Below are 26,778 nucleotides of genomic sequence, written 5' to 3' on the forward strand. Positions count from 1 at the left end.
TGGCCACTAGGCCATCTCGCTAGTCTCCATCTCTTTTAAACAGAGCCCAAACTCCACATAAAGGGAGGTAGAATGCCAGAAATCCTACTGTTAGGAACCAGAGTGTTGAGCATTCTGGGGAAAAGTTGCTTGGCCTTGGGAACTAGGAGGCCATTTCCTCCCGTGCTGCTCATGGGGTGAGGTCGGTGCCCCCTCACCGGTCACTGGAAATTAATACTAGTCCAAGAATGCACACACAGGCTTGAGCAGTGTGACTGTGGTTGTGGCCTTTGCCGTGCCTGTTGACTGCCCTTAATGAAAGCCAAGACCTGGGAGGAAAGAGGATAGGATTCTTTAAAGTTATGCCCAGAGTAATCCTGGGGCTAAAGGTAGATGGTGAAGAGAGAGAGAGAGACAGACAGACAGACAGCATGGCATATGAGCTGCCCTTTTACGGTGGTCCACCTGAGGCTCTGGCAGTAGCGAGCAAATCCAATTCTTCTAGCTTGGTGTTACCCCTACCAGGCTGGATAGGTAAAGAAAAAGTTCTAAACTTCCTGCGGTAGGAGTCACAAGCTCAAAAGATGAAGAGTAAAGAGGCAACTGGGAAATGTGGGGTACCTTAGAGGCAAAGTAGAGAAAAGTCATCCAGGAACTTGTGGCCTTCAGCCTCCAATCCCAGAGTCCATCTGTGATAAGAAGTAGAAAATCTAGGAGCGGTTCAATCCTGCCTATTGCCATGGAGTCAGCATGTCTGACAGGAATGTATAGGTTTTATCCCAATCTTGCAGACTGCACCTCATACACAGGTCACATGTGTGTCCAGCTCACAAAACATAGCTAACTTTAAGAGTCAGTGGTTGACCCCACTCTGGCCCTTAAAAAATTTTTGTTTTTCATTCTCCTTCCCACCTGGCTTTCCTGGCCAAGAAAAGCATAAAACCACAACATTTCACCTTCCTTGGAAGAGGAAAGCACACAGCACCCCTAACTCCAACATTGTTATGCACCAGCCCCTGTGCCAGTGTCTAGACCCTGCCCTGTACCCACAGAGGAAAAAAAAAAGCTCCTTTTCCTCCAAGGAAAGACAAGCCTCGACGCCTAGATGGGCCATCAATGGGTTTGCACTAAACAAGAGGTTCTGAGTTGCAAAAGCCCTTGGCTAAACAGGAGTACAAGGAAGGAGCACTCCCAAGTGGCAGGGGCGTCCCCAGGACTGCATGGGTTCACAGCCACAGCTGCAGCCAGGCTGACCTGGCTAGTTGTCCAGGGCCTTCTTTACAACCGACACAACCCATCCCTCTCTGGCCAGAGGCCTCTTCAAAACCCAAACCCACACGGACACAGGCCCAGGTCAAGCACGAGTAAAAATGACCATCAAGTTTGACAGGGCTGAGCCCTGGGAAGACATAGCAGGCCTCCCCAGGAGTGAGCATGTGAACAAATCGAATCTGTCTACTGATGAGCAGAGGCTATCAACTGTGTTACTGGCACACACAGATGTCTGTTTCTAAAATCCCCAAATAGACCAATTAGCATGTTATAAAGAATTTACTTCCATTTCCCCTTGACAGATCATAAAAGCCCAAACACAATGCTCAGTTTGAAACTGACAAGTGTATATAGCAGGAGAGTCAGGATTAGCAGCAGACAGCAGCAAAAGAAAACGGTATTTATAATGATTAGACACCTAATTAATTCTAAGAGTAGAATGTCAAAAGCTATACATGCATGTCTTTGGTTACCGAAGCTCAACATCAAACAAGTCACTTGTACTGTGTGACGGGGAGCCTTAACACACTCCCTAACATTTGCCTGGAGGCTGTTGCACTGGCTTTCCAGGTAAGCCATCCGGGATGTATATAGAAAAGGAAGGGAAGGGATGGGGAGACAACTCAACTAGCAAGGTGTTCTGTTTGTGTTGCAAAGTCTGAGGACCCTGAGTCTGAGTCCCCCAAACCCATGCAGAAACAGCAGGGCATGGCGGCATGTGTCTATAATCCTAGCACCGGGGAGGCAGAGAAAAGAGGATTCCCACATGGGCTTGCTGGCCAGCCAGCCTAGCCTACATGGTAAGTTCCACAGAGTGAGAGATTCTCTCAAAAACAGGAGAGGGTTTATAGCGGCGAGGGATGTCCTTTGGCATACATACAAGCATGTGTCTGTGCCTGCACAAACATGTATGGGCACACACACATGAAGAGACAGCGGGGAGGAGGGAAAGGAGGACAGGATGTAGGGTAAAGAGAGTGGGGAACACACAAAATACAGAGTATCAGATTTTAAAATTAAACTAAGCTTAAATAGACAGACTATGTAAATATTAACAGGGTTCTAGGATGTGTGTCCATCCCCTACTGTGGCAATTAACTCAGTGTAAAGGAAGAAATTCTCAGGCTCCTGTCATGTGAGAAAATCCAAAGCCTTTTGTGTTTCTTCAACTTGACTGTGGATGGGGGAGGGCGAGAGACAGCGGATAATGCTCAAGATAGACAAAGGTATAATAACATTATTATTCCGTGAAACTTTAAGTTCTCTCGTTTACTTGTGTGTTTCGACATGACCCTTTGGGCTCCCCCAAAGGGGGGAGGAGAACACAAGAGTAAGATGTGAAACCAAAATTAAGTTAATACATTCAGAGTCGTCCTGCTGCACTCTTCTAGAATTCTCTTCCTAGATTGCAAATCAAAATCTGCATTTAAATAGAATTTTTTTTAATGTAGAAAAGAGGAAGCCCTAGGGCACAAGGTATTTCATTCAGTACATATAGGCACAACATCGAATTCAAAATGAGATGTGGCATTCTCAAAGTTACTGAATGGGTTACATAGTCCAGACTGTCTAGTTATTACTGTTTTTACTAAATTCTTCTCTTAATAAGTACGCTTCTTTTGTGGCCAGGGCTGTTAATAAAAGTAACTCGGTATTACATCATTCTATCAATTTAATCTTGAGAAAAGATTGCACGATCCCAGATCTCAAAAGCTGTGGGCTCTGATAATTCTAGCCATTATTCAGCGTGAAATTCAAACAGTCTGAATTCATTAACGTTCGTTGTTACAAATCTGCATTTTTAGACTTTGCCATAAAATGCAGGAGTCCAAACCCAGTGACCTGAATCTAACAGCCTTTCATGTCTAGTGGTGGGTGCTCACCAGTGTTTCCCGGCATAGCTCAGATAAAGACCCATCGTGTCCTTCTCCTCTCCCAGGCTGGGGAGAGATGGAGACTGCAGTAGACCTCAGACCCTGCTGAGTATGAGCTGAAGTGTTGGAGGCTTGACCCTAAATTCAGATGAGGTCATGTATTTGGAAATAAGCAAAGATCAGGGAAGGCTATGAGGGTGGTACCCTGTGGAGGTTTGAACAGGGTACCATCCATAACCTAACCACCTTGTGAGAAGGTCTCCCTTACCCTGTGGCTCGAAAGACAGCACTCTAATGACTGGGTTTCCAAGGTCCTTGGCTCTGAACAGATTGAAATAATTTTTTTTCTTTATAAGTCAACAGTTTTTAGTATACAGATAGAAGTTTCAGGCAACTCGTGGGGTCTCAAGCCATGAAGAGGGGCACGAAGGATACACACTATTAGCAGGTAGGTATCCACTCTACTGTATGCACCTGTCACAGGAGCAGGCAGCTAAGACAATGTATATTGGTACCAGCACAAAAGTGAGCAAGAATTAGTCTTGAATCTGGAGACATCCTAAACCTGCCACTGCTGAGTAAGACATATCAATACTAGGCTGCTGCAAAGGAAGGAAGCGTCCCATCCCCTAAATCTCACAAAGAAAACAACCATTCGATAATCTTTGTTCCCTACCAAGTTTTCATTATTATTGACCCCAGGTGCTGGCACCTCGGAGAGTTTTGTCTCCAGATGTCCCCTTCTATGCTGAACCCATGGCTCTGCATGTCCTGTGGCTGCTACTGGTGATGACAGAGGGCGATGATCTCCTTAACCGTACCAGGTACTAAGACCTCTTCAGTTTGCTTTCATGGAATCCCAACTGCATGGAGATTAAACGCTACTATTAACTCCTTTTGATAGTGTGGGGACTGGCTCTCAGGAATTAGGCTCAAAAGTGCTTACTTTTCCCAAGGCAATTGTCATCACAGGAAGTCAACGTCCAGCTGTCCAGAGTTTCTTGGCTACGGTATCAGGACTCTGGCCCTCTACCCTCACCTAGGCCTTGGAATTTTTACCTTCCCTTGCAAACACAAGACAGAGCAACCGAAGTCCCAGGGCTGCTGGAGAAAGACTGTTCGTGTGCAATTCCACAAAGCACCCGAGCTGTTTCCTGGCCAAGTCTGAGGCTGCGTCAATCTGCTCTATTTAAACAGAAGGCTTTCTGGCTTGAACCAGTCCCATAAGCCCAGGGGAGATCAAGGCACAAATCAATATGGATATTCCTTCCTAGAGGAAGCTGCAGCCCGGCACTGCGGCTTAGAGGTCATCCTTGGCTGTCATTAGGGAGAGGCAGTGGGTAGCGATTCAATCATGAAAAGCCCCAGTACCGTGTGCTCACCCAAGTGAAGGTTTCAAACAAATGTGGGTCTGGGCTGTCAGTTACACACAGGAAGCACACGCTCCCAGGCCTCTGATGGTGACAACACAGGCTGCCACCGCCCCTGAAGGAGTTCGGTAATCATCTGGGTTTCACTCTCAAGGGATCCAGAGCTTAGGGATGCAGAGAACTGTCTTCATGGTCACTACGTGGATCTAGTCTAAGCAGAACCATAATGCCCCTCATCTATGAGGCAGCGAGGCACTCCCAGGACTGGAGACCACAGACAGGCTCTCCACACAGGGCTCAGACTCCCAACCTACCACACGCAGGAAGGCAGGCCATGCCTCTCTACTTCCTGGCGGTGGAAAGTACAATTTTAATCCAATTCCCCTTTAGATAGTCTCAGTTTTGCTCACCTTCTAGAAGAATCAGAAGGGACAACGAGAGACTGTCAGAAGAGACGCCAACGGTGACCACAGGAGACAATAGGCCATCTTCCTGAATTCAAGAACTCTGGTAATACAGGCATGTGGGAAGGGTAGGGGTGCCTCAGTAGTGACCATCCCAAGTAATGTTTCCAAGAAGGCCAGCGATGGGCTGTCAACACTGCTGGAGACAAATGGTCACAGTCTCCATGCGGTGGGACTCCACCCCTCTCCAGTGAGTCCTGTCTAAGCTTATTACCAAGTCCCTGGATTATAAAAATGAATTGTGTCTTAACAGTTAACACTGTGACTGAGTGCTTGAGAGAAAAGAAGAAACCTAACTGGGACTCTGGGACCCTTTCTCCAGGGTGCCACCAGGTAAACCCACTTATCCCCATGACCTGACCAATGACAACATGCTTTGAATTCATTCTCTCAGGAACTGCAGGAAGCACCAGACCAGGACAACACCACAGGTTCCCTCTGAATTCAATAGTGTGAACTATGAAAGGCTTCCCAAAAGCTGCAGTTCCAAGGCAAACAGGGAAGGTCACCTAAGTCTTTTTCAAATCCATCCACACACAGCACAAGGCCATTTGGAGAAATCTGGTCTTTCTCTGAGAGCTTCTGAACAGAGGCTCACGGAAGTTCAGACATCAGGACGGGAGGAAAGGACCCTGCGAGACTGCCATTGCTGACAGCAAATAAATCTATGGAAAATGGGAATTAGATACCACTGTCGGGTGCTCTGACTGGCTTTCCAGTTTTTGATGGATGGTTTGTCTTGTCTTTAGAGACAGGGTGTTTCTTTCTGTAAAGCCCTGGTTTGTCCTGAAACTCCCTCTTTAGCCCAGATCCACTTACCTGGAGTGCTGGGATTAAGGGTGTGTGCCACCACCTCCTGGTGTTTTTTTAATCCTTGCCCATCTTGCCCATTAGCAATTTTCCATAACGTTCTTACATATACATATACATATGTGTGTGAATGATTAATTTTAACAGCTTCTACAACTGTTGTTGCTATTTCAACAGTCCACAGCTAAGAAACCGACTTGTCTGCTCCTCGTGCTAAAAGAAAACAGCCACGTTAAATACGTATAAATGTCACTGTTAAGGCTACTTTTCAGACCAAGACCAGAGACGTGTCCCACTTCCCTTCATGAATGGTCACTCACACAATCCATTCTCACGGACTACCGCACCCCGAAAGGGCAAATTACACAGCATTTTCTTTTTAAAGCCTGCTATTTATCCTTAGCTGGTCTAAGTCTAAGGGAATTATCTTAATTGCTATGTAGAAAGAATGAATTGCAAAATGCATTTAGTTAGCAGGAAGACTTTATTTGTAAGCAGCTTGGGGCCAGGTGGGAGTCTTGAAGTTTGCCAAAAATAAAGGAGTCAATCAATAAAGAAAGTAAGTGTGCTGGACTGAGGTTAGGTGGATGCCAAGGCACAAGAGCATTCTCCAGTCCGACCCAGACAAAATACTAGGCTAAGTCCAGGTCTAAGAGGGCATGGGATTCCTGGTGGTTCATGGAGCACTGCTTTGGAAATGCACTTGAATCTCTGCTCTTTAAGCAAAGAGAAAACAGGGACCTGAAACTGGTTTTTGTTTGTTTGTTTTTTAAAAGTTTCTTGGGCTATCTGAAGCTAGAGCCATTAACATTTTTAGTTATACTCCAAGTTCAAATTTAAGCCCTATTGTTCTCTCTAAGCCGGACATGTCCAAGCACATCATGGATCATGGTCCTGCCTTAAAAATCAACTGGAAGTGACTTAACCCGAGGCCATATTTAAGGTGCGCACAGTGGGGGAGGGTGTTGGAGAGATGGCTATGTAGTTAAGACCACATTTAGCTTCCAACGCCTGTAACTCCATCTCCAGGAATTCCCACTCTCTCTTCTGGCTTTCGTGGGCACTACACACATATACAAAAACCCACACTTGAGACACACATGTGTGCACAAAACTAAAAGTAAAAACAAGTTGTTAGGGGGGTTGGGGATTTAGCTCAGTGGTAGAGCGCTTGCCTAGGAAGCGCAAGGCCCTGGGTTCGGTCCCCAGCTCCGGAAAAAGAGAACCCAAAAAAAAACAACAACAACAAAACAAGTTGTTAAAGTAGATGTTACTTGTCTCCTGCGTTTATGAAGTCACAAAGCCAGCAAAAATGGCAACACTCCGATACTTAGGTGATGAACCATTCACAGGAATAACTCTATACATCACATCTGAAATGTGAAATCTACCTTAAATTTTAATGAGAAAGCGCATTCTCCTGCCTCCTTACTTATACATTAGTATACACATAACTTGACAACAAACAAAATACCATTTCTCCCCAATAAATCTGATCCTCTAGCCACACCCTTCTCCTTTCTACTCTCTGGAATCCAAGCTCTGGCCTCAGGCAAAGGGCAGTGAGGGGTCACAGATACTTGCAATCTAATATCCCCACAGAATGCATCTTTGGTTCCTAAACCTACAGGGGAGGTCTCGGGCTGGTTTGCTTAGGTCTCCAAGCAGCTGGCTACAGAGGGAGCAAGAGAACATGAATCCACCCAAAGCCAGCCCTGAGGAAGCATCTTGAGGTTACCCTCCATTCCCTGTGAACCACGCACTGGTCTCCATAAGGTTAGGCATGACCTACCACTACCTAACACTTGAGAAAGGAACCTTTAGGAAGATCAAAGGCCCCAGAATATCCTCCCTGATTACAGAATTTCCCTAACACTGGCAAAGCTGGTCAAACCACTGCAAACGGAACCCGTGTTTGGGGTGATACCACCACCCCCACCCCAAGATCTGCAGAAGGCTCCTCATACAATTGAGTGGGTCAAAGTGTTGAGTTCCTCACTGATCCCCAGGCCTACAGATTAGGAGGTAATATATGCCCAATTCTGCCTGAAGGCCCCACATACAGATCAGCACACATCAGGAGTCTCCGTCCTGGTCATTAGAATCTTGAGCAAAGACACGGCTATATCTCAATCTACCAGTGTCTGAACTATGTATGTCCACAGAGCCACAGGTCACTGTGGGCTCACTGGCTAAGCTAAGTAAAGCCTGCCAGGAGCCATTTTCCAGAGGGCCCTGCAGCAGGTATCCCACGCTAGCAGAGAACCCTGGAAAACACAATTCTGCCCCATGAGTGACAGTAAAAATTTGTTTCCTCTTCAACCTTGAAGAAACCCAACTGGATGGAACAGGAAGCAGAGAGAACGGTTAACATGCGAGACAGACAAACCGACCAGGACAAGTAGGAAGCCCTGGAGCAGAGATCCTGTGCAGTCTAGGCCCATTCAGGAAGTGACGCTTGGACTCTCTCAGAAGGAAGAAGCATGGTTTCCCTAACACTTCCCATTTATTCTTGGGAGTGGCTATGATGTGCTTGGCTTCCCCTGGAGAAATAAGTAAACTAGAAACCAAGGCTCCAGCGGCGGTCTCTTCCACAAAGAGGGAGTCTACTCCTTCGGTCCAGCTCGCCCACCCTCACACCCAACTCCTGGCTGCTTACAGACTTGCACATTTCCCTTTTAGCCTTTGGTTTCCCACCCTGACAGCCTGACCGAACACCTTCAGCAAGGTCACATGCCCTCCTAGTCACTGGGACACTTACTGGTGCATTCCAGGACCCGGAAAACCATTCACATTGATAATTCAGCCCATACCTTTGGATTTCAAGTTTGGGCATTTGTTTCTAGACGGAAAGAACTTGTCTGTTCATTTCTGGTTTTCATGAAAGAAAGGTAAGTTCTTGCCAGAAACATCTTGGAAGCCCAGTGACTAGAGTGAAGACCTCACTTGATACCACTGGACAGCTGAAACCCAGCTCAGGTCAGCCTGGCCTGGTTCACATGACAGACCCTGGCCCTGGTTCACAAGTCTCTTTTCCAAGAGACTGAGTGACCAGCAGTGCTACTCTGTTACCTCTCCCGGGGGTCCAAGTCTGTGTCATGATCATGATCTGTCAAAATACAAGGTACAGGGCTGGCTCACTGATTGCCAGCACTTCCTGCTATTGCAGACGGCCACGGTTTGGTTTCCAGCCACACACAACTCTAATTCCAGGGGACCAGAAGCCCACTTCAGGCCTCTGAGGTAACCAGGCAAACACCCATAAATATAAAATATTAAAACAAAAATAAAATAAAATAAAATAAAAAAGCCGTGTGCATTAAGTGCCAGCCACCAGGACTCTGATACTGTTTTATGTAAAAAACAGCTATGGGCTCTGATGTGACTTCCATTCTTTTACAGATATTTACAGAACTGCTTCTTTCGCAAACCCCAAGAGCAAATTTTATGAGTATCCATAAAATGTACCAAGTGTCCCTCTAAGGAACTACTTGCTCTCCAGCCAAGGAGCTCCCTGACCCAGGTAAGGCCGGGTGTCCATTTGTGGTAGGTTCTTCCAGTTCCTGGATAGCACTTCAACACCACAGTCCACCAAGGCAAGAAACCATGGCAGGAACGGAGGCAGAGGCCACGGGGACGTACTGCTTACTGCTTGCTCCTCATGTTCGCTCAGCCTGCTTTCTTAGCTCCATGCAGAGGTGGTACCTCCCCATAATGGGCTGAACCTTCCCTCACCAATAACTAGTTTAATACAATGTCCCTCAGGTTTGCCCTCTCCAAACAGCTCTAGCTTGTGTAAGCTGACATAAACGTAGCCAGCGTTGAGCCTATCGGGCTTTCCTCAGAGGTCCCCCAAAGAAGGTTCGTGGATACTCTTAAGTCCATCACCCTCCCTGCTGCTAAGACTGGTAATTGTCCAAAGACCACCAAGCACTCCTGTGTTAAGGAACCCATGTGAGTGCCTGCCCACTTTAACCAAAGAATGCCTGGGGAAAGTAAACCAAATTTTTAAGAAGGCATGCAGGGCAGGAGAGGGGCACCTCAGCCAGCTTACCCTCTTCCTTCCTCCATGCACCCCAAAATGCTGCTACTTGCTGCCAAGTACTAAGCTGCAGCAACCTCTGCTTGTCTAGGACTGGGCTGGCTACACTGATCTTGCCCCATGAAAAAGAAAGGGATTGGCCTGAGCAGACCCTCTGTAGCACTATAACCTCCTTCTGCCATTTTATTCACACTTGAGACTCAGCTCGGTCCCCTGGGGGGTCACCAGTGGCTGTTCCTGGAAGCTGAGAAAGCCAGGCTAGGGACCACAATACCAGCTGTGACCAAGCTGTGACAGTCTTGACCACCGCTCGAACCTCTAAACTACTGAGCTACGCTCAAGGTTTACTCCTTGTTTTTGAATGATACTGTTTGTTCTGGAGGAAATAACTTTAAAAAACAAAAACAAACAAAACTAGGGTTAGAGATGGGAGGGGTGTCAATCCTATCAATGAAGTTGACTTTTGAGCAAGACCCATTTTTTTGTGCACAACGGCTAAAAGCACACTGAGAGGAAACTAAGAACCAAGCCTCACTGCTAGTGTAGGACTGAGCCATGCCCAATCGATATTCTCTCTGCCACATCCCTCCTCCGCCTACACCCACAGTTCCCATCGACTCTCAGGGGAAAAAAAAAAAAAAAAAGAAGTCATTAGATGCACAAGACATCCCCAAGGGTGGAACTCCAAAAGCATAAGCAGGGCCGCCATTGCCAGCCGGCCACTACCTTTTAACGACGTCCATCTACCATCTGACAAAGTAACTGGATGGCAAGAAACCATCTCCCTAATTCATTTTTATTCTTTTTAATTAATACGTCGAGAAGTCCTACCATCCTGGAGTTTCCTCGTAGGATAATTTTCGCTGACTTATCTCCAGAGCAGAAGCAGCAGAAGCAGCAGCAGCGCAGCAGCAGCGCAGCAGCAGGACTCTCTTGCCACTGGACTGTATTGCTTCAGAGTTAATTACATGTATTTTGCTTTTGATAAATGAAAATACCAGATGCAATTAATTGAAAGACAATCAATATGCTCCTGCCATGAGACATCCCAGGGAAGCATCCCGAGGCTGCCAGCGATCCATAGTCATCTGCTAATTGAAAACACCTTCCAAAGGGGATTTTAGAAAACTCAACTTTTACCTGGAGATACTGTACAGAAACTCACCAGTATAAATGCGTCCACAGACTCTAAAGCTCACGCGATGGGCTGTCTGTCTTTTTCAGGAGGTGCAGTCTCATCGGTTTGCAACCATTTACGGCAACGAAGCCCTGTAAGCACAATGGATGGAGTCAGTGAGGGTACAGCACTGATCTGTTTACATCCAGCCATTCTTTAATTGCATTTTCCCAATGCCTTCAACTCAAAGCTACCAGGTTATTAAATGGTTTCATTAAAAATACTATTTGTCTTCCTGTAGCCGCAGAGCTGATCAAATTAAACAGTGGCGCACCGGAACAAATGGACCCTTTCCATCCACTCTGACACAAAGCCAAGAGTGCAAAACCAGAAAGGGGATAGTGTCATCGGCATGAAAATGTCACTTGGCTTCCTTTACAGGGCCACATAACACGACGCCAAGGGACCAAACAATCAATACCTCCAAGCAAAAAGTGTTAGCAAGTGTTCGAAGAAATACAGAATTATAAAGTGCATCTCATGTGCTCCTGGTTTATAAGTGCTATTAGCATAAATGCTGACAACTGCTAATCTACTGGAACTCTGATGAACAGCTGCCGCTGTCCATTAATAGAAGGCATTTTAACTCACTACTGAAATTGATTACCCAGTTAAGAATTCAATCCTAGCGTTCAATAAAAATCACACTTTCTTGGCAAACGCAATATGAAGCTAGGTATTGCATTAAACAGCACTCACATCCATTTTACCCAGGTAGAGCAGGGGGAAATATATGGTGCCGTCCCAGTCACCTGACCTGCTGCTAATACAGGCAGAGCAGCAGCAGCAGCAGCAGCAGCAGCAGGGGTGGGGTAGTGAAGTCGGTCCTGTGGCTGGGAGAAAAAGCCAGCATCTGGCCTGAAAGCCCTGTCAGGTGTCTTTCTCTATGGCTCTTCCATGAAGATGAAATTCCACCAGCGGCGGTTGCTCTGCAACTACAAAGCTCGCACATGAAGAGGAGAGTCACACTTTACAGACGTGAACTCATGCTGCTGCCAATCTTAACCAGTCTGCCCCCCCCCCAGACTCACCAGCTAACCTGATCAAGATATTCTCATCCTCACCACAAACAAACAAGAAACCGCCAGACACTAACAAAAGCCATAAAATCGCTAACCAGCTTCTCAACCAGCCATGATGTTTCCCACCAAACAAATTTGGGGGTCAGGGAGGGATTATCTACCTCAGGAGTGCTAGGATGAAACAAAGGCACACACCAAGACACCCAGTCCTATCCACCCAGATCTGAGGATGCCCCAGGATGCTAACAGAGCACTCCTCATTCTGAATGAGGAGGCCTGGCTAACAGGCGAAGAAGCCGTTCACTGTCCACTGTATCACCACCATCTTACAACCCACGTGCCCAGTTTAAGCACAGTAAGAGAATACAGACATTCCCGGCTCTCAAGTGTCAGGAACAAAAGCCATGCGACGCTCTGAATAGTCTAGAGCCTCCTCCAACGACAGAAGCCGCCCCATCCCAAGAACCATCCTCTGTGCTGGCAGCACTGGCTACCTGTACCCCTCTACTCCTAAGCCCTTTAAAGCCTATCTCACAGGTATCTCCTCTAACACTTCCCCTTCTCTCCTGTCAGTGTTCAATATTCCTCAGTCTCTGAACATAGGAGGAAATCAAGTATTAATTATCAAAACAGCTAAACTCTATATAGTATGGCTTGTCCTGGTGTGCCAGAGAAGAATTCTCCATTTCCAATTATTTGCTCTGTAGAATACAAAATGTTTATGTCTCTGTCTCTTTCTCTCATACATACACATTATACATGTAAGTGTGTGTGTGTGTGTGTGTGTGTCTGTGTGTGTGTGTGTGTGTGTGTCTGTGTCTGTGTGTGTGTGATGAAATTCCAGATGTAGTGGTAAACACGTTTAATCCCAGCACTTAGGATGCTAAGGCAGGTAGAGCTATGAATTATTGGTTACAGAGTGAGACTGTCTCAAAAAAAAACCCACAAAAACAAAACAAAACAAAACAAAAAGGACTCCCGAAGCATAAAGAAATAACATGCCCACTTGACAAAACTGGCTTTTTTAGAAGTGGGTGAAGTGCAGTCAGTTTGTAATGTTTCAGGTCTGAGGAAAACAGAAACACTCTACCCTTGCCTAATCTTAGTGGCACAGGCTGTATAGCTGACAGCCCCATAGTTAGTGAGAAAGAAGGGAACCCAATATCACCTTGAAGAGGGCTTCGCGGAGGAGGAATTTCAAGCTAGAGATTCGGAAGAGCCTTCAGCCTTCGGCCAGAGCAAAGGATGACAGCTTATTCAGTGGATTAAAAATGTTAAAAGGCTTGGAAGACTGTCAGACTTTCAGGCAAGTGCCCATTGTTACTTGAAGGTTGGAAGAGGTACTTACAAAGAGTGGAGCTACAGAACACCCATGAATTCACACACTTGTTTCAACAGATACTTGCTGACAGTGCAGCCTTGAGTGGTGCCCTGAGGATGCACCAGGGGAAATTTTCTTGGCAGGTTTCTCTAAGAACTTCCAGGAGTATAGAGCCAGACACAGAAATGACTTAGGCGATTAAGATCACCGCCGTTCCTTCCCAAAGCAGGGACCACAGTACCAGCAGCCTCAATGCAACCTTCCTTACCTCAGCAAGATTCCTGCCCACCCGGGAGGGGCAGCCCAACTAACCCCCACCTGCCCCTTCTCCCACTTGGGGTCACAGATAGCATGTGCTGCTGCACACTGAACTGCACACATGAACTGAACAGTAGGCACCATGGGAATTTCCACCAGCCCAGTAGACAGAGAGAAGGGATGTGCATACTTGGGGCTGAGGGTCAGACAGGACACCCCGAAATAAATGGGGTTCAAGGGCCAGCAGCTGAAGGGGTGCGGTCTCTTCCACTGAGCTCAACTTTCTGGGTCCCATGGTGATCCAGATCCTGGGGCTGCCTTGGCTCCGGAATCTGCACTTTGACTATCATATGTACTGGTCTACTAAGTGCGAGCCTACTGGAGGAAGGCCTGGCCTATTGGGCATGAAGCAATGTGCTTTGGTTGTTCCACGGGGAAAAGCCATGTACACAACAATGTCCGCTGCAGGGCAGAATTAAGTAGCCCATATCAGACATACAAAACATGTGCCAGCATGGTGCCATCTGGGAAGGTCTGGGATGCTGTCACTTTTGAGCAGACAGGCTCTCAGTTCCATCAACCACCGCCTTCGTAATAAATCAGCCACATTAATTAACTTGGAAACAATTTCCCTTCATGGAGAATGAAAATGATCCTGTAAACTAATTCTTCTGGTGTCCTTCATAGCCAGGTGGATATCACCACACTTCAGGTCAACCTATCCCACCTGGGAGTTCAAGAGTGTCAATTGCAAGAAAGGCGGCAACATCCTTTGGGCTGTACTTAACCTACCCAGGCTTTGTGGAATTCAGCAAATTGAGGAACAGGAAACATGTTTGGCTGGCTTTAGGTTGTAAGAACGTGAAAAGCCCCAACAGTTGTCTCTTGGAGAACTCTTGTCTTCAAATAGGACAACCAGTGACAACTGCAGGCAAGCCTGGGAACCCTCTAAGTAAGGACAGTAAAACAGACAGTGTCCCGGTGCTGAAACAGATGGGCTGACACAGAACAGCTTCATAGCCATTGAAGAGCCCAAACCTCAGCTGTGTCTCCAGACTCAGGTGACAGGAGCACCCCCATCTCACTGGCTCCTAGGAGGAGGAGGAGGAGGAGGGAAGAAGGCGGCATAGCAGGTGGGGAGTTTTGGAAGTCACTGGAATCAAGGAATGTCCCTTGATTATTGGGATCTGTTAAGAATGGCTGCTTGAGGCCAAGTTTTAAAGGGAATGAAAGTTGGACCCATGACTATCAATAATCCACACACCGATGTCATTTTGTGACCTCAACATGAGCCGCCACCCCTAAACCTGCCCGGCTAACCAGGAACGAGAAGGCAGCTACTGTGATCAACCTGACCACAGGCTCCCCAGGTTGGGTGGGAGGCAGTGTCTATAGGAACTTGGAGGACTAAAGACTGCACAACCATCTTCACCTGCAACAGGGACATGAGGAATGACTGTCAACAGATCAGGAGTCCCTGAAATCCAGCCTAGTTCAAAGAGTATGACCCCCAAACATCTTCAGCTAAAAGTCACTAGGGTACCATTCAACCTCTACCCAAACACCTAAAGGTGTCTCCACCTCAGGCCCATCATTCCAAACAGTACCCAGGTCAAAATGACCAATGAGGCCCAAGGTATTGTGGAGAGATTCAGGAACCTGCAAGAAGTGGATACAAGAGAAAGCTCAGGTGAACCAGTAAGGGACTGAACTAGCTAGGCATCCTGTCTACCATGGCAGTGGGATGCTACTCCAAGAGCCTCCGCACTAGGCCCCCACCAACACTCATCTGAACAAAGGACAAGGACCATAGAGTGGAGTCCACACAGCTGTCTCCAGATGTTTGGAGCACAGACTGTCACTAGAACAAGATGAAACCTGGGCACCATAAGCTTCAGCTGAAGGACAGGGAGAGGCATGATGGGAGCTATGAAGAGTCTGCAGGGCTGAGTGCTCACACAGCCACTGATCATCCAGCTCTAGGAACCATCTTTGAAACTTGGGCATTTTTTTCCCTAATCTGAGACAGGTGGTCAATATTTACAGAAAAGTAAGAAGCCATTACATGGGAGGTTAGGTAACATTAGGGATATTGTCTTACCTATACCATATATTATGTGAGATACCATATAGTATGATATAATGAGAGAGATATAGATTTCAAGCATCACAAAATATGTAAAAATGTAGGAATATCTATAGGTCAAATGGGAAGTGAAATACAAAACATATTCAGATTTTTTATTTAAAAATATTCTCTAGTGAATGAGTTTAATCTTTTAATGTATACATATATGCATGAGACAAAAAAGTCTAAAGTGTTATTTCTCCACACAACGGTTAACAGTGATTCTCTAACGCAGAACGGAACAGCTATTGGCTAGCTTTCTCCCCACTTCCCTGGCCGTGTTCGGCACTCAGCATGTGTTTCCTGACATCAAGAAAATGCTGTGAGTTCCCAGGACATCGGGGACAGAGCTGAAGCTGGGAACAGAGGCGGGGTGCTCCCCAGGCTGCTTCTGTCTGGTTTTCCAGCCACCTGGACCCTGACTTGGGGCATGAGTCCTTAAAATAGCTCCAGTACAAGTCAGTAGATTATGAAAGTGGAATGTCCTTCAGAGTTCAAGCTACTACAAAATGATACCTGTCCCCTCCTGGGAATCTCAGCTCAGAAGTCAGAATTGCAGTGGCCAATTATCCCTGAGATGGAGAGAGAGAGAGAGAGAGAGAGAGAGAGAGAGAGAGAGAGAGAGAGAGCGCCCTGGAACGTTGAATTCATGAGGACAGTAATTTGTAAATGCTAAATGATATCTCCTTCATACAATGTGCTAAGACATAAATGTCTAAGAAGAAAACCAGCTTGAGCCAGGTATAGTGGTTCACTCCTGTAATCCAAATACTCAGGAGGCTTAGACAGGCTACAGAGTTCAAAAGAGAACAGCCCGAACCAAACAGCAAGTTCAGAGTAGCCTTAACTATCCAAAACATAGGATCTCAAAAAACAAACAAACAGCACTCAAACATTTTATGTAGAATTAAATTCTCAGAACTTGTAGTTTTTACAGTTCTCATTAAAGCATGTCACAATCAGAGGACCGAGGGGCTTCTACTTGAAAAAGGAGGCACGCACAGCCACTGCTGGACTTGGGTGTCAGGTCGGCACCCCTTGCTATTCTCAGGACAAAACTGCTAACAATGTCGAAATCTATCAGTCCTTTAAGACAGGATCTGTTTCTTACTAGTTGCTGTGCTCTACACAACATGAAGAAGAACACTGTCAAGGCTATGGGCTCTTCTTAACCAAATCATGGTGACACGAGCCCCATCAGGCACCTGAGAAACAGGCCATGTGTGCAGGGGCTATGAAGATGTCCAGTTCCCTTGGACGCCATGCAAACAAGGCTGCATGAATGTCCCACTGAGGAACCTTTCGGAGCCTGTATCCAGCCTCCGTTACTGTTATCGTTACTGTTATCGACGGGGAGAGAGAAGAGGAAGTAATTTGACCTCTCACTGCATTCATTACTTCTGCTACATCTCTATGTAGCATCTAGCAAGATAATGGGGCTGGGAGAGGCAGTTCGGTGGGTAATAGGTAAAAGGACTGCCACACATATGTAAAGACCTAGACCTGAGTTTACATTCCCAGAAGCCAAGTAAAAAGTCAGAGAGGTAACATGAAGTGTAATCCCACACTACTCTGCCGGTTGGAATGAGAGGCAGACACAGGAGAAATCAGGGCGGGTCCTGTTGACAAGAACAGGCACTGGTGTGGGGTCACAGCCTTCTGGCACTTATCCCAGAGGAGCACACAGCTCCCTGAACTCTGACCTTCTTCTTCCACTGGAGCTGGTACTTCTCAGAAAGTCTGCCTGGCTTGTTTTCCTCCAGATGCTGAATCCCAGTCACCCCCAAGCCACACCTGACAGAGGATCTGGGGCCTGGGGGGGGGGGGGATGAGCCCTGGGGCAGCTGGGAGAGTGGGCCGCTTGGGATGGGAACTTCCTGATCCAGCCTGACTGATTCGAAACTACAGGCAGTAGGCTGGAAGCGGGCTACAACTGTCCCAGCCACCATGCATACACTGGGCTGGCTGGCTGGCTTCCAATGCCCAGCTCTCTCGAAAACAGTTCTGAAACTGGAGTGTTCCAACAGATCACCCGGGTCGGCAGAGCTGCCTAGCCCAGAGCAGACCCACAGCTATGCCCCTGTTCCTCAAGAAGCTCAGGGACCCAGTCGGTGGCCTCAAGTCTCTCTGTCAGCCTTTTATACCAGGCAAAAAGGTCTTTTTCCTAGCACTGGGTCTGTCCTCCCACATCCTCCCTTTTAAGGAGTGGAGTGCTGGCTCTGTGGCTAGCACTCACAGTAACTCCCTGCTGATTCAAAGACTCCAAAAGAAGAAAATTACAGGCGCGTCCTTGCTATTTCAGCCTTCACTGTCTCCGGGCTCGCACTTTTCTCAATTCACCCCACCAGAGTTTAGCCTTACTATCACCAGGCAACAATACCCCTCTCCCCAAAACGCTCAGCGATGCACTGTGCGTGGATGAAAAAAGATTTCAATACTAATACTGCTTTCTCCCCCCCTAGATTTTTATGAAACCTTAAATGGTCGTTTTCTTAAAGAAGAGAGCCATTTTCAAACACCAGCATCGCTTGGTTCCAAAGCTGCTGCTTGGGAGGGGGGGGAACCACCCATGAATCTTCCACATGAATAAAAATTACATTCTACATAAATTAAATATATAATTTGATTAAACATGTTTATGTCTTTGTGATGACATTTAAAATAGAAGTAATCATTTTCTTTTTTTTAAACAAGAAAAACTCTTTCAAATATAATTCGAAGCTGTCAAACCAATCTCCTGCTACAGATCTTTTAAATGTCACATACCTTCAAAAGGAGATGGCAGTCTCCTTTTAAATATGCAATTCCAAACAGTGTGCTCTGAATCAAGACTGTATTAAAATACACGGCTGGCATTTATCCCGACTTAAGTAGCGCCCTTTCCTCCTCTCCCTGGGTGGATGGGTTTCTACGGTGGATATGCTTCGAAGGTCCCCAGCGGTGTCCCTCCCCAGGACAGCTCTACTCGGTTCAGGGAAGAGCCTACCGTAAGTGCCACAGCAGTTCGCTGCAAAACACAGGGCTTGACACCAAACCCACTCTTCATACCTTGAGAGGGCAAAGGTGTCCTGTGCTGAACCTGGTTCTTCCCCAACCCAGATGCCTCACTGAACTCTGTGTAACCCAATTTTGGCATAGCATTGATGGCCAATTGTAAGACAGTGTTAATCAAATGCAAGAAAAACTCCCAGCTCATCCTCCTAAGTCAATGACCTACATATTCAATTGCTTATTCACCATCCCAGTAGCAAACACCGCTATATTTAAACACAGCTATATTTTTTTTTTCTAAAATGCTTAGAGACAAATAATCCTTATGCTCCAGCCTTTTCCCTCTTGCTGGCATCAAGTGCTTGAGGAACTCGAAGGAGCCCACTGTTCCATCTCTAACCAAGGGTAGGAAGAGCCACTTCCAAGAGCAGCAACCACCCCACTGCAACTCCAGCACCTGGCTCACAGTTAAATGCTCAGGGGGTTAAAACAGATCAGATGACTTCAAGTGAAACACAGGCGACGAGCATGTCACATACGAAGTATCACGGCAAGGTCCATCTACCTCGGCAAGGTCCAACACCTGAATTAGCTTGGGCCACAAGAGATGAGAGGAAGAGTTTGCCGATAAAATGAGAAGACTGGTGAGAACCACACCTCAGCTGCTCCCATCCCCTGGTATTTCACCCAAGCTTTGGAAAGAGCGGGAGTTTAAGTCATCCAGCAACCAAATGCCCAAGGATGCCGTGAACTATAGGGGCAGAGTGTCTGAAATACCACACGGAATCCACCCATTTCCCCAACCCAGAGGAGATACCTGCAGCACCAAGGGTGGAGCCTATAGGACTGTGCAACTTCAAGAGAGCCAATCACGTAGAGGAGTGCAGAGGGGCGGGGCTAGGTGAGCACACTTCCCCGTGGAGCTCAGATAAAGCCAGGGTAGAAAGTCACTCATCAACCCTGAATAGGAACTAACCACTTACAAGCCCCAAGCCATCACCTTGATAACAGGATCTGGCTGGCAGTAGTTATCCCGGTGCTCAGGAGGGAGGCCGAGGCAGGACAAGAAGATTGGTATGGACTACATAATAAGACCCATCTAAAACTACAAAAGGTTAGGAACAGAGGTCAAAGGAGGACGGAGGACAAGGAGGAAGAAGAGTGGGAGAAAGGAGGCAGTAGCACCTACTACCAAAAGTCTGTACTCCCCTTCAAACAGGCAGTCATGAAACAGTGAAAGCTGATTCCAGTCACTGAGGCTTGAAATCCAGTGTGTACAAATGCAGGGTGTCCGGGGACACTGTTTGCTTTAGAATTCTGGCAGGTTTCCTTTCAAGGGTGGCAAGGCCCTCTCATGGTGCAGATGACTAAGCTTGGTAAGCACCATTGTGAAAACTGGCATTTGGTACAATCACAAGTGCAGAGAGAGCTGTGGGTGAGCTGGAATGCAGAACCACTGTTCCACATCCTCAAGTCCCACCCTTGATCCTTTCCTATGAAGGACCCAGTGACCCTCTCCTCATTAGTTACAATGTGTTGCCTAGGCACCAGCATTCCAATACTAGGCCTTGCTATATATCAGCCCATGGGTCAGATGGTGTCTAATATTCACACATAGCATATAAGCACATGCTCCTCTGATGGTTTGACCTTATCATGGTGTGGTACACCTTCAATGGAAACTGTGCTTGGAATACAGAATATTGATTGACCTTTCCTCAAACCGGTGAGGTTAAGACTGGGAGGTAGGGGTTGGGGATTTAGCTCAGTGGTAGAGTGCTTGCCTAGGAAGCGCAAGGTCCTGGGTTCGGTCCCCAGCTGGGGGGGGGGGGGGGGGGACGACGACACGGGACCTGGGAGGTAGCACCAGGACTCAGTTCCCTCCTAGGTAGGGGCAGCTGGGACATCTGGCTTTTTGGAACAAAAATGGAACCATCAACTGAACTAGTTCTCAAATCCAACTTGGAATCAAATGACCCTAGACCGATCCTCAATATTGCGCTTTCTTTTTTTTTTTGGTTCTTTTTTTTTCCGGAGCTGGGGACCGAACCCAGGGCCTTGCTCTTCTTAGGCAAGAGCTCTACCACTGAGCTAAATCCCCAACCCCGCGCTGACTTTCTTTTAAGAGGTCTCAGACACAAGACAAAAATTGTGAAAATGCAAACCTAGATAAGTTCCTGGTAGCAAAGGACCTCTCTGTCTCCTTCCCGCCGCTATGTAGCAATGCTGGGGGGAGTGGCACAAAGAAAGGTCACATCCACATCAGAATATATCACAGAATGCACACATCAGAATACCTTCTCAGTTTGGGGATCATGGGCCTGAGCACACCCACCTAGCATTCTGAGTTACCTCCTCAAGGTAGTTTGTGGAAGGAGGTTGTATGTCAGTAAAGTGGAATCCATTCAAGGACATCCTGAACTCTATAAAAACATGCCTCAGAAACTAACAGCACCACACAGACCTTCGAGCTGCCTCAGGCTGCGCTTCATTGGGGAGCCTGGCATTCTGATTGGGAAGAGGCAGCAGGAAAAAAGAGATCAGAACCAATCATGTTAAATAAGTAGGAAACGTGAGTGCCCTCCCCCAGGGGCTCCACACCCCACTTCTAACCAAAAAAGAGCGTGCAACCCCTGTAACCATCTTGTTAAGGGCAGAGTCCTGGACTTGATCCCCCAAATCCAGCCAAGCACAAAGCCAGAGTTCATTAAGTGGCTTGCAAAACTCCTGACTTTTTTTTTTTTTTTTTTTTTTTTGAGATGGGGTCCTGATATCATCTTGGCCTGTGACTCCATGGTGATCCTACCCTACCACAGCATTCAAGTTACTATAATTACAGGCTTGTGCCACCACATGTTTTACAACTTGAAAAGGTGTATTGATTGAAGGGGAAAGAGCTTCAGGCAAAGTAAGTATACACGGTGCCAACGTACATCATTCTGGGTGGTGTATGTGTGTGTTGCATATAATATACAACAGAAGAAATATTCTATGGAAAATTCTAGAATGAGTAAGAATCTTGTTGGGAAAAAAAAAAAAATCAAACTAAACCTACCAACCAGCTAGCCAAACAAACAAACAAAATACCTATCGGTTGCCTGTGGTAAATATGGAGGTAGTGGAGAACATGGTCCACACAAGGCCACCAGGAGACGTTCTAGATGGAGCGGTTAAGTTCTATTATCTTGATGGGGTGTACTTGTCAGAACTCATCGACGGCACAGTGACAGCCAACATAGGTCACATGACTGCTCTTTCCCAACCAATTCCCATTGCAGTCCACCAACACATCCTCTACATGACGTGATGCTGACATATTCTAGGTGAAGCTGAGGTCTGAAAGGCAAGACCAAGGAAGAGCAGAGAGCAGAGGGGGAGCGCAGTGCTGGCTGCAGAGGCTCAGTTGGCTGATCTGTGCTCACTGCTTACTGACACTCACAGCCAAAGGTCAAGCCAGAATCAAGCTCATCTTGTAAGGAAACCTCAGCAGCTCATTAGGGGAACCTTCCACTCCATCAGTTCAGGGCTTATCTGGGGAATGAAAAAGCCCTAGGACCAGCAGCACTCTACCATGAACAGACCCGTGACTTTCAAGGGCTCCTGCTCACATACTGAAGGCCATACAAATTCAGGCCAATAAACCTCAAGTTTCCTGGGCTGAAGAAGTATGGTGGCCTGCCTATAACCCAGTGTTTGGGAGGTGGGAGGCAGAGAGGAGATTCCTCAGACAACTGGCTCTCCAGCTGAATCGGGTAGAAGATACACACACACACTCTGCTTCAGCCATGTGAACACACATACATACTTTCTCTCTCTCTCTCTCTACACACACACACACACACACACACACACACACAAACTACATGGGGAGAATTAGAACACAACAAACAAAAAAACCTTGAGATCTCATCCCAGAAAAAGGACCAGCATACAAGGGTGACAACTCCCAGGTTTCCATGTGGCTTCGAAGCTCATTAAGGCCAGGCCACAGAGCATCTGACTCTCCCATTCCAAGCCCTGTCAGGGTAGTATAGCCTTTTTTTTTGGCTCCACAGCTTGTCAGGTCCCTTTGGAAGGATGCTGCGAGAAATAACATGTGATTCTAACAAGGCTGCCATTAAATAAAGTGGGATTTCTCAATCTGAAGTTCCCTTTCCAGAATAGGTCACAGGCAGCTGTACTTACAAGCCTCTCTTAGTACCCAAGAGGCTTTTTAAAGTATTAAGTAGAGAAAATGCATGTAACTTCCCGGTTAAAATATAGTGCAGACACTCTAAAAGGTTGAGGCGGCATCCACTCCATTGTCATTGCCAGATGGCAGGACACTGCGATAAAAGCACATACTTCAATAAAAGACTCAACTGCTGTGACCCTTGATGGAATCCTAGCTATCTCCCTCTCATCGGGAAGAGCCTAAAATCACCTGGTAGAGGGTTCTCAGTTTTGGAGGGAGGCATCCTGAAATCCTAGGGAAGAAATTAGCCTCCTGTCCAAAAGTGCAAAAGAATCCGGATTCTCTAACTCACTAGATTGTAAACAGATGTGTGCTGGATTCAGGCTCTTCCACAGGCAGAAGCCAAGCCAACAGACTCTTGGGGGAAGCTAGAGGAACTGGGAAACAGAGGGAGATGACCATCCTTGCAGTTAGTCCAGAGATGGCAGGGAGCTGGGTAGGAGGCTGAGACAGGGGGATTACAAACTTAGTTGTGACCCTGACTCAAAATAGAAAAGTAAAAAGAAGTCTAACAGAGCAAACTGCCTAGCACATGAGACATCCGAGTTCAGTCTCTGGCACCATAAAACTTAGACCAAATTGGCTTTATAATCCACAAGCAAGGGAAAACAGCTGTCAAGATACAGCATGGATCGATTTAATAACCATTTGATTACAGAGATGTTAAAATGTTATCAACCAGTGAAATAGAGTACTCATTGAAGATCTCTAGTAAGGTTAGAAACACAGCAGTTCCCCACTAGGGATAAAAAACAGGGGTTCCCCAGGATTAGACTTGTCTGTCACTCCACTGGCAGAACGGGGAAGGAGTTTCCAGTCAGCCTCTGAACCACTGCCTGGAGCAGGTTAAGTTCTCCACAACCGCCTTCAGGCACACAAACTCCCAACAACTGTGCCAAGCTCCAAGATCTCACATCCAGACTCACCAAGCACTTCTGTATAGAAATATTCTTATCAACTCTTAAAAAAGCAAAAAACAAACAAACAAACAAACAAAAAAAAAACACTAAAACATGAGTTTCCAAAGTTCCATGACACTCAAGTGAGAATGGATGATGTACAAGAATATCAAAAATAAGATTCCAAGTTAGTAAACCGCCAAGTGTTATTTTCACATCCTAATGAATTTAGTTTCATAAACACAAATCAAGCAGACACTCAGAATTCTAATGGTATGGTACAAAATGAAACTTTGAATGACAGCTCTAAAAAAGAAAAAAAAAAAAAAGAACTCTTTTTGCCAGAATCTGAATGCCATTGAGAAAAATCTATGTAAGGATTGACTCACTTCAAAGGGTCTCCCTCATGGTCTATGTCCTTGAACTTGACTCTGATCTGGCTTGCCCACACAGTGGTTGAAGCAGCAAGGAGTCTGGGATACAGGACTAGGGGTCATGCTCTCTGTCAGCAGAGCATGGGGATCTGAGTTCAAACCCTGGCACGGACTTTAAACCAGAGGTGTCTATCCACAATCTTGATGCTGGGGGAAGGGGCACACAAGGAAGGGGAGATAGGGTGAATCCCAGGGTTGTAGCTCAGTTGGTGAGCTCTTGAGTTCAATAAGGGACCCTCTCTAAAAAACAAGCTGGAGAGTAGATGTCTGATAAGTGCTCATACACAAACACTACAGCTTGAGGCCTTTAATCCCTGCTCGGGCATGTTTCAGCCAGGTAAGCACTCAGCAGGTGGGTCGGCACCCAAACACAAAAGGGAGGGCATCAACCTGATGGGAGCCATCAGCATCAGGTGTAGATTGCTGGGCAGCATCAAGGTGTTTGGAAAGAACCTGGAGATGTTAAGGCGAAGGAAGACCGACTGCTCATCTTGCTGTGTGCGCTTCAACCTATGTCAAACCCATCACACAGAAAGTACCCAAGAAGTTCAAATCCCAGAGTTGAACAAACTGACCACAAGTATGCAAAATTAGCAGGCTGGATACACAAAACCACGAGCCTGGGAAACACACTGAAGCCCTGTTCCACACGCTCTGTGGCCTGGTGGGATGCAGAAGGGGTGGTTATCTTAAGCTGAGCCCCTCCATCTGAGAACAAAGGCTTTTGGTTTGGAAACTGTAATTAGAACTCATCTGAAAATGACTGTACAACTGTCTATCACTATGTGAGCATAGACTGATCTATTCAGCCTTTTAAAGGCACCAAGAACAATCCCTCCTTTAAGAAGAATCCTAAAGCCTAACCACTTCCCTAAAACCCAAGCATAGCATCCCTTGTCCAACCAGGGAACCCTGGGCACAAGGATGCCTCATTCCTGCAGAATCCACTATAATGGAAACCAATATCCAAGAAACTGTCCTGTATGGCAGGCACTCACCACTATGTCCTCAAGACCAGAGCTTATTTGGCCCGAGTAAAAGTCTGGTTCCTAAGAGAACACTAAATGAGAACTGCATTTCTGGGCTGGAGAGATGGCTCAGCAGTTAAGAGCACTGAGGTCCTGAGTTCAATTCCCAGCAACCACATGGTGGCTCACAACCGTCTGTAATGGGATCTGATACCCTCTTCTGGTGTGTCTGAAGACAGCAACAGTGCACTCATATAAATAAATAATCAATCAAGTTTTTTTTAAAAAAAATGCATTTCTAGGCAAGACCAGAAAGCCACATCAAAGCTGTCCCCTAGGTTACAAAGCATTTCCCACACGCTGTGAAAAATAAATAAATAATTTAAGAATCAAGACTAGATTAAATGCTGTTCTGAAGGAACCTAGTATCAATAATCATTCCCTGTCAGTAATGCCTCACCCTTTCCAGCTCATGGGAAGGGTGGGGCTCTAAATGCCTGTGCAAGAGTTCACAGCAGATTCATTCAGATTGAAACTTGGGCTAGCTTAAGCCCACCTTGACATACTCAGTGGTGACCTAACCCAAGTGGAAGACCACCTGATAGGGTGTCCTTTCCTGCCTCCGCCCTCCACCTCTGCCCCCACCCACCAGCTAGGAAGACTGTCAAGTCAAGGTTAACTAGATCTTCCCCTGCAGGACTCCCCTGAGGAATGGCTTTCTGGCAGACTAGTACAATGTTCCCCGTCTGCTGGTTTTCAGTGTCAGGAACCAACCAACTCACCCTCCAGTCTTCCCTACCCTCACTCATTCCCACCCCCAGAGAACAACACACAGTGGGCCTCCAGCCTTTGCAGGTCAAGGATGAGTTACAGGGGAAAGCAATCTGCTCTTTTCCTACGAGAACACATGCGACCTTTCCCACCCATATCCCTTTTGGCTCGTGCCTCTATGGGGTTCACACCCCTCCACACAGGTTGGAACACTGGAGGTCCCCAAAGTGCCCAGCCAGAGTCCCGCACTAAAGTTGTTTCCTAGGCAACAGCTTTCTCTTCCCAGATAACCAGGAGTCAGCAAGAGATCATCCCTGCGGGGCTGGGGATTTAGCTCAGTGGTAGAGCGCTTACCTAGGAAGCGCAAGGCCCTGGGTTCGGTCCACAGCTCCGAAAAAATGAAACAAAAAAAAAAAAAAAAAAAAAAAAAAAAAAAAGAGATCATCCCTGCTCCTGCATCTACTTCCCAATGACTCACTTTAAGAGTCATAGGTGCTGGCTACACCGGTAACTATCTCGCAGCAGCCTCGCCCTAGAAAGTATCTCCGTTTGGAAAGTCCACATTACATAGCTACATAAGATGACCCTCACCCTGTTAATGGGAAGCCAGGTGTCCCTTTTCAGAGGCAAGTAGAGGGATGTCATGGTACTGTTCATCTGTACAGCCCCAAGGAAGATCAATACATAGCATTATTCAGCTATTGTGAAGAGCCGAGGCTCTCTCACACAGCCCTTGGCCCATGCACGGACTCTGCCAAGCCTGG

The 26,778-nt window shown here is 46.7% G+C and overlaps 2 protein-coding genes across 22 annotated transcripts in view; one reads left to right on the forward strand and one right to left on the reverse strand.

The window, feature by feature from the left end:
* Ctbp2 (C-terminal binding protein 2) overlaps positions 1-26,778 on the reverse strand; it is a 136,093-nt gene that overhangs the window by 84,079 nt on the left and 25,236 nt on the right. For 19 of the 21 annotated variants that reach the window (XM_087593718.1, XM_087593691.1, XM_087593701.1 and 16 more), the window contains one exon: positions 10,977-11,080. The gene's annotated coding sequence lies outside the window, so the exon portion shown is untranslated. Of the gene's footprint in view, positions 1-10,976; positions 11,081-11,687; positions 11,924-26,778 lie in introns of all 21 variants that reach the window. The other 2 variants (XM_087593725.1, XM_087593698.1) reach the window with 1 other exon arrangement.
* Positions 15,207-26,778, forward strand: part of LOC148007832 (uncharacterized) — a 38,805-nt gene continuing 27,233 nt past the window's right edge. The window contains exon 1 of the mRNA XM_087603991.1: positions 15,207-15,279. Within this exon, the coding sequence (XP_087460117.1) occupies positions 15,207-15,279 (73 nt within the window). The remainder of the gene's footprint in view (positions 15,280-26,778) is intronic.

Source organism: Rattus norvegicus, chromosome 1 (genome assembly GCF_021556685.1).
Source record: "Rattus norvegicus strain SHRSP/BbbUtx chromosome 1, alternate assembly SHRSP_T2T, whole genome shotgun sequence".
Taxonomy (NCBI): Eukaryota; Metazoa; Chordata; class Mammalia; order Rodentia; family Muridae; genus Rattus; species Rattus norvegicus.